At 33.2% G+C, this 8,376-nt stretch overlaps 1 protein-coding gene across 1 annotated transcript; it reads right to left on the reverse strand.

Moving 5' to 3' along the window:
• Nucleotides 1-2,236: 2,236 nt before the first annotated feature.
• LOC132066616 (transcription factor MYB20-like) lies at nucleotides 2,237-4,426 on the reverse strand. Its single transcript, XM_059459888.1, has 3 exons — nucleotides 4,174-4,426; nucleotides 3,205-3,334; nucleotides 2,237-3,051 (listed from the first exon to the last, which is right to left on the reverse strand). The coding sequence occupies exons 1-3, from the start codon at nucleotides 4,304-4,306 to the stop codon at nucleotides 2,604-2,606; spliced, it is 711 nt and encodes a 236-aa protein (XP_059315871.1). The 5' UTR covers nucleotides 4,307-4,426; the 3' UTR covers nucleotides 2,237-2,603.
• Between the last annotated feature and the right edge of the window lie 3,950 nt (nucleotides 4,427-8,376).

Genomic DNA, 8,376 nt, shown 5'->3' on the forward strand with positions numbered 1-8,376 from the left:
TGCTAATAACATGCCCAACAGAATGGAAAATTGAAGAATTTGAATGAAAACCTTTTACACTTCACGGTGGTAGTTAACGTGTCCACTTCTTAATAAGCTACATAGGTTCTTCTTTTAAATTAAAGATGCACTGTGACAACAAAGCAAGGTCCACTCATCAAACAGACGTAAAATAGTTAATAACTTGTCTTTTCAAAGTTTATTGTTCTTTCTTATAGTATGATTTACAGTTCCATTTGACACCGCTTAATCGAAAAAATCACATATTTATACATAATATTTTTTTCATAAATCTAAACGTACATTTATAGTAGAATGGGTTGCTTGAAATGATGAAAATTAAACATCAATTTGAGATAAGAAATAAACCTAAGAAACTTTATAGTTGATCCAAAACCACAAACAGGTCGAAGAATAATAATAAGTCGACACATTAGTGTACAAAATTTTGCATCCGCCACATCTTGCACTTGGCTGTTGACATGAACATGGCAGACTAAACTATCATAGATGTGAGATCGAGTTTCATACCTAAACTATTTGGTGTTTCTATTCCCCCCCGCTCCCCCTCCCTCCACTCATACTATAACCATATGTAGATTAAAAACTCTCCAGTTGAATATGTGGCAAAAATATTTAGGATAACTTGCTGAGAGAAGCGCGTGAAAGATGAAAAAGTCTTTAAAATGTGTTCACCTAGCATAATGAGTTCATGGTAGTTCGGAAGGGGGAGGGGGGGGGGGGGGAAGCATTTTTAACACCCTATATAAATGACGAGAAAGGCTTTAATTTTTGGTTATGCTACTATTATTTGCTATGCTATTCTTTCCAAGCCTAGTTGAGGAAGAGCTATGGGGAATAAAGCAAATACATCGATCGGGCATATATACTATGGTAATGATTGATTCTCTCATTGTCGATTGGGACCCACACTCAAGTTACATAGTTTTTTGTTCGTTATCAATCCCGATCATGATTTTCCTAGCCTCAGAGAAAAAGGTACTTCCCTTTTGGGCCGGTTATGGTCGAGGAGGGATGGGAAACCCCCACACCATACTCCGTAGCCACGTACTCTAATGCTCTGCGCTACAAGCCCCACCCCGTATCAACTAGATCTATTCCGGGGAGTACCCTAAAAAAAAGGAACATTTCCTCTCCCCGGCCATTTCGGGTTAAGAAGATGTGAAAGCGCAGTTATCTCTAGGGTGCTTTCCGAGGTGTGAAGTGAAAGAAAAGGAATGTCACAATTGGGGTTTCATTTGTCACAAAAAGGTAGTACTATATAGTTTGGGGAGTTGGAAGGGGAAGGGGGGGTTGTAACCCTATTCACTCAATTATTTCCGCGTGTACTGTCTCTTGGAACTCTTTGGAGGAGTTTTTTGAGCGTAACGTTTACTTATTATATCATATTTCATGGTAATGCAGGGATTCTATGAACACCCAAAAATTAATTTAAGTAGAAAATTTGCAAAACAATAATAATTTAGGGGTTCTTTCACCTATTTACTCTTTCTTCTTCCATGTCCTTGATCATCATTATGAGACTTGGTTGACATTAGTATGTGAAGACTATCCTTTTGATACATTTCTTCTTTAATATTGTTCTTGATGATCGTCAACGACCAATTCAAAAGTGAGAAATTTAAAGACTACCCTAAGGGAGTTGTTGAGTTCCTCAATATTTTATTGGATACTTAGTAGGGTGTTCAGTAATATGTTTTCCGTTCTGTACAAACATTCCAGTATATATTAACGTTAAATTTAACAATACATATTATAGTCTGTATTTACAAACATGAAGTTCTCAAATGGCTTTAATGATCTTATTACAATGTGAAGGATTCTGTTACAAGACTAAATTCGAAAAGAAAAAGTTAAGCCATTACAAATCGAACATCGAATACACAATATTAGTATTGTATTTCTTTCTCTTTCTCTGATTTCCGAGTGTAATAATATTTTCTTTTTTTAAAGATAGTATTGCATTAGAATGAACATATTTCAATATTATTGATGAACAAAATGTTCGATCGTAATTCACGTTTTATTTAATCTTAATTTCATAATTCAATACTATAAATCCTTGTAGTATTGTAATTTACTGCCATTGCTTTAATTGTCAATATACAAACCATTCTTTAGTGATGCATGTATATCACTTCGTCCTAATTGGCCATGCACCCAATTTCTCATAATTTTTAGCAGTTCTCGTTAGACTAATTTTATGTTTCATGCGTTTAGGTAAAGAAAATATACCTCTATTTAAAGACAAATTTTGTGGCTGGCAAAGATATTCTAGGTGACATCTTGAAGATTTTTATTCGAACAAGCTAGAACCATCCATCCAAGATACCAAGAAAAATGGAAAAAAAAAAATGCCGATCAGTCCTGGATTGTACAATTGAATCGAATAGATTGTGTCAATACACAACTCGAGTAGTGGCAACTTATGTTACTCGGATCCTCCAAAAATGCAATCATACAAGTATCGTATTCTCCAAAAACTAAGCATTTTCGAAAGATTCGACACGGATGTCACGATATATTTGAAGGCCAACATAACTGCAAGCAAGGGAATAATTCTAAATCAAAATTTTTGTTCCTCATAGAAAATTATCTTCTAGGTTGTCGAAAAGATCCCAACGAATTGGACTACCAATCCAATTTTGGAAAGGATCTTCAACTCCTGGATTATACATGTCCCTTGAAAATGTACCCAAATTTTGGAATATTTCACTTGACCCCATTTCCGAACTCTCTGTCATTTCATTTAAGCTGGAACTAGATGTTGAATTTTGAATATTTTGCTGCTCCTGTGGATAGTCAAAAGGAGGTAAAGTTTCTGGCAATTTCCCCTTCTCATTGAACTCTTCATTTTCTGAAGAAAGTTGTTGCTTATTATCATCATTTTTAGGATCAGGTTGCTCAAGGGGTTTGTGTGTCAAAGGGTCTAAGCCAAGAAATTTTAGCTTCTTTTTGATCTTTGTATTCCAATGATTCTTGATTTCATTGTCTGTGCGCCCTGGAAAATGCGCGGCTATTTTTGACCACCTGTATTAAAAAAAAAAAAAAAAATCTACAAGTCACTTTAAATGTAATTAAAGGTAATTTCCATAATACGTGGAATTAGTAACCTGAAAAACAATGCAAGTAACATTCGTAAATTACTTGATTGTGCAAACATATGGATTTGCAAGTTAATACCTATTGCCAAGTTGAGAATGAAGCTTGATGATCATGTCTTCCTCTGCTTCTGTGAGAGCTCCTCTTTTGAGGTCTGGCCTTAGATAATTTATCCACCTTAATCTACAGCTCTTCCCACATCTCATTAGCCCTTCAAATATCATTATAATTTATCAACTTTTAAGCAAATTGCCGGGAACAGCTTTAAATTTTAAGAATTTCTTTCCACAATGTCAAGAAAGAGACCCCAAATATTTATTAGTACTAGGTAACACCATCTACTGTCAAGTCAGTTATCCACTGATAGGGATGGCGATAGAGCGGAGCGGTAACTGAAACGTGTTAGGTAACTATTAAGTAACATATATATTTTCACCTTTGGCTCTTATTTATACCTATACCAAACGAATTAATATATGATATGTCTCTTTTGTATGCATTCTTATCAGTTTCATGGTTAGTTAATAAATTATTATCACATCAATATATAATCTAACCCTGCTAGACTAATAGTCAAATTAGCATAACCATTGGGTGTGAGTATCTTTTCTCTTAAGTGAAAAGATATCATAATATGATTTGTAAGCCTACTTGGCTCTTGAGTATTTTACTTATAAGAACGCATTTTTTTGTTTTGTAGTGGATTGTTGCAATTTCGTAAAAAAGAATGTAGTTAATTTTTTTTAATCATTCCTATATCATATATGTGTTACGTGTGTGATAGAATTTTCTTAGAAGAGATGCAAATAGCAAAGTAAAAAATATGATGAAAGTTTGTCTCATAAATTTCACTATTGATAAAGTCTTAAATAATCACATAAACAAAGTAGATAGACTCTTCCAACAGGTAAAGTATTAGACTGTTTATACACCTAAGAAACCGAATATTCTAGTGATAAATCAAATATTAAACTCCTCCTACAATTAAACAACTAATATTTCTACAAAAACTATAGCAGTAACAAATGCAACATCAGACCAACAAATTACCTGCTAGTTTTGGCACAAGGCGCCAGCATTGTATACCATTGTTGAGGATGAAATTCATTAGCTTATGATCTTCTTCTATTGTCCAGGGACCCCTTTTGAGTCCTATCTTGTCACAGCAAGGTTGTCTTCCCATATTGTAGGGATCTAAAAGACACCCCCTAGAGAAAACCTAAACTTGAAGAAGTTTTAGCCAGGAAATTAAATAAACTTTGGGATCAGCAGCCAAAATGTAGCTTATAAACAAAAGCAAAGATTCTGCCAACTCATCCACATATTGAAATACAAATTCTTTTATGAGTTTACTCATAATTGAGTAAGAAAGAATCTAACCTTTGGAACAATATTTAAATCATATTGTCTGGTTTCCTTATCATTGCCAAAAAGATCATTTGCATTTAACAAAATGTAGAAACAGACGTGACTTCTTGTCGTTGACATGTTTTTATATATCCCCACGATGTTTTCTCCAATTGAATTTTGTAAAAAGTAAAACATTTTATATTTCTGAAAAGATTCTTGAGGTTGCCTTTCAGCTGGCTAGTTACATTTATGGGAGGCAAGTCCTTTTCTTCTCCTCCTTTCTTAATTTATTTATTTACTTTTTGATTAATTATTTGGAGCTTTTTGATTCTGTTAAAGGCCAAGGTGTTCGACTTTCTTTAATTTTTTCTTTACATTATCCCGCGTATCAAATCTCTATGTGATTCATTTTCTCAGTATTATTTTAGTGCAATTTGTAGCAAACACTAAATATAATTTCATGAACTAATTATTATAAATGCTTATTAAACCCATCATTATATGTTAATTGTCATTATTTTTGTTGACACCTTCAATTTTCGTGATTGTCAATCGGCTTTGTTGACTATTAATCTCCAACGGATTAACTAGAATATGCTCTCATGCCATCTAAATACTTCAATTATCTAAGAAATTAAGTTATATGCACTGACAGTGCAAAGAATTGACGCATCAATACAGTTCAGTTGGATATAGAATGGTTGTTATTCTATTTTTCGAGTAATCATATCAAACTTGAAAAGTTACCTGTTATTGTAGGTCACTTACTCTAATGGGTGCAAAAAACATATACACTTACAGCACAGACGGAGATAGGGCGCAAAGGGCTTATCCGAATCCCATGAGCCGAAGAATTACATTGTATATAAAGGGTCAAATCACTCCCTTTATTCCATTTTATGTGCCCTAATAATTATTTGGAGGGTCCAATAATGCTTTCTTTAACCATTCTTTTTTGAAATACTTTAAATTATTAATTATTGTGAGTTATGTTACTTTTTACGTAATTTTTATATACATAAGTTTTATTTCAAAAAATTGAAAATTCTATGTCCGAATTCACTCCAACAATTATTTAGTTTGACCCTCATATGTACTCCGAATCAGGTCACGTGAATTGAAACAAATAGAGTATCTTTTATGAATATATGATCGATGTTGAATTTCCTTGACTTCTCCATTTTTACTTCTCTAAATTCTATATTCCCTTAATGAAAATTATGCCTTCACAACTAAGAAAAGGCACAAAACTTAACACTCTTTATATAATTCCAAAGACAAGAATAGGAAGCTAGTATGCATAGACAGAAGCACAAACGAATAGTTTGGAGATTTGCTGTCTGAAAGAGATTTAGGCAGCTCTCATTCAAGGACATAGTCAGGTTTTCTGAATAATGATACACCCCATGAGTTCAATGAATTTGTAATTTTCTATTGAACAGTCTGTACATGGACCATGGCTCCATTTTTTATAAGGCAAAAGATCGAATATTGAGATGATTATGAGATGGTTTAACTAAAGACAAATAAAATAATAATGCCTACAATATCGACTTTGAGTGGGACTTAACGCCTTCCCTCTTAAATATACAAAAATGATTTGTTAGAGCCAACTTTCGGTAAAGTCGTTTAATTGTTTGCCCGCAAAATTAATTAACGGATTTAACTAGCATATTATAAAAAACTTTCGTAATATTGAAGTATTTTAATACTCCTATGTCGTAGCAGAATACATATTTTATTTTCTTGTAATTATTAATTTCACTTATTATGAACAGTTAATGGTGTAAAAAGTTTAGCTCAAGTTGTTGTATACATGGAAAAGTAAAGATTGACACATGGCGTATTAATAGCAGGACGCGTGGCACCTTGGGTAAAGATATTCTTAACCATTTTGTCGGGACAGGATAAGGGTCTCCGAGTCTCAATCAGAGGAAATCCGTTGAGCCGGTATTGTCACGGAAGGTCATTGGATCGGGTCATTAAATGAGGAGGATACAGCTCGCAGCCGTTACTCGATCGGAGCAAATCTGATTGAAACATTACAATTAGGATTGAATGAGCATTTAAGACTCATAATTAGTCTTAATTATCAAATAATCACAGCCAAATGGCTGATTCTTGTACTATAAATAGGAGCATATTATTCACGTTAAGGGCATCAGATTTCTAATACAGAACATTCTCTGCAATTTCATACTTAAGCAATGTATATTCAAGTTTTCTCTCGCATTCTTTTTTAACTGTCAATCCGGTTATTGGGCTTCAGCTAGGAACAGGTTGACTTCAACTGAGAGAATTACTCCGGCTAAGCTATTCATGCTCTTTCTTTTTATTTATTTATTGTTTTATTATTATCATTCGATTAAAATTGATTTTATCACAAATTGATCCACATATCCTTTAAACCACTAATAAATTCAACTGTACTCCTTTTTCGGGGTAAACAGTTGTGACTTAATTAATAATTATTTTGCGTGTATTTATGGCCTCAACCAAATTACATGAGCTGGAAAATTCAAAACTTATAAAAGAATTTTCATTGAAGTTGCTAAAATATTGGACAACTATTTAAATTACCTAACGCGTTCTGTTACAATGTATGAAATCCCATTATTTGTACATTAGTTTTCTTACTCGTAAATTTGATTGACACCTCACATGTAAATCCTAAAACCCAATTACATTAATTTGCAGGATATTATAACCAATATGCGGTAAGTGTACTCACGTATTCTGTTTCGTCAGTTCAATCATTGCATGGTCGAAGAGTAATATATTAGTATACTCTCAAAATCGTGTGCATACAATACAAGTGCCTATTTGGTGAAGGCATGAAATAGGGAAACGTATATCCTATGCCCCAGTAAGGTGGTAACAGTTACTTTATTTAATAGAGCCCGCAACTTAAATAACCCACTTTATGGGCTTTTGAACATAGATACCCGCTTAAAATAAAAAATAAAAAAAAAATACAGTATTACATTGTGCGCAGGTGCGCAGGAATTTCCTGGGCAAAAGGACTTAACAGTTAATGGCGTTGTTAAGTCCTTTTGCGCAGGGAATTCCTACGCAATAGGGGTTAATATAAATCCTAACACTTGACCATTTTCAAGTCACTCTTCACCTCCTCCATTTTCACTCTTTCAACATACTTTAGCCCCTCGAAAATCATGTCTCAAAGCTCCGAAACGTCAAACTTTTCTATAAAACCCGATGTTTGTGAATGCGATTATTATTGTAAGCTAAGAACATCAAGGACTAAAGATAATCCGGGTAGTCGTTTTTGGCGATGTAAAGTGCCCGAAGAAAGTGTTTTTACAAGTTTTTAGGGTTTAGATTTTTTTTCATATTATCTACATATTTTACTTTCAAAAACTGATTTTCTTGTAATGTTTATAGGATATGAATGGTTGCAAACATTTTCTATGGGAAGATAGCATTCCCGTGGATAAACAGTGGCCACGAAGTTTAAAAAGCCTCATGTTGATAGAGATATCGCGACTTCACGTATCATTAGAGATACCGTGAAGTTTGAATTGCAGTTTAAGCTTATGGAAGCTCAAGAAAAAAATGACCTTTTGGAGGTCTAGCTAAAAGAATCCAAAGAAAAACAAAGTTTTTTCAAGGCTAACTTTAGAGACACTCAACATGAGAAAAATGCTTTGAAACAAAAACTGAAATTTTGGAAGATTATTTGTGCTATCTTGTTGTTGTTGTTTATTATTTCTATGTATTTTGTTTATTAAGTTTATTATTTCTATGTATTTTTTGTTATTTTTATGTATTTTATTTTTACTAGTTGTACGCTTTAATGTATTATGTAATCGCCACCTTTTATGTACTAATTTATTTGTGTTTCCTTTAAAATTGTGAATTATTGAACTTTTTATGTATAATTAA

The sequence above is a fragment of the Lycium ferocissimum genome, chromosome 8 (assembly GCF_029784015.1).
Source record: "Lycium ferocissimum isolate CSIRO_LF1 chromosome 8, AGI_CSIRO_Lferr_CH_V1, whole genome shotgun sequence".
Taxonomy (NCBI): domain Eukaryota; kingdom Viridiplantae; phylum Streptophyta; class Magnoliopsida; order Solanales; family Solanaceae; genus Lycium; species Lycium ferocissimum.

Excerpts from the sequence above, each read along its gene's own strand:
- LOC132066616 (XM_059459888.1), bottom strand. The coding sequence starts at position 4,306 with ATGGGAAGACAACCTTGCTGTGACAAGATAGGACTCAAAAGGGGTCCC. Across the intron at positions 3,335-4,173 it reads CCTTGTGCCAAAACTAGCAG|GGCTAATGAGATGTGGGAAG; the intron begins GTAATTTGTTGG and ends TGATATTTGAAG. Across the intron at positions 3,052-3,204 it reads CATTCTCAACTTGGCAATAG|GTGGTCAAAAATAGCCGCGC; the intron begins GTATTAACTTGC and ends TTTTTAATACAG.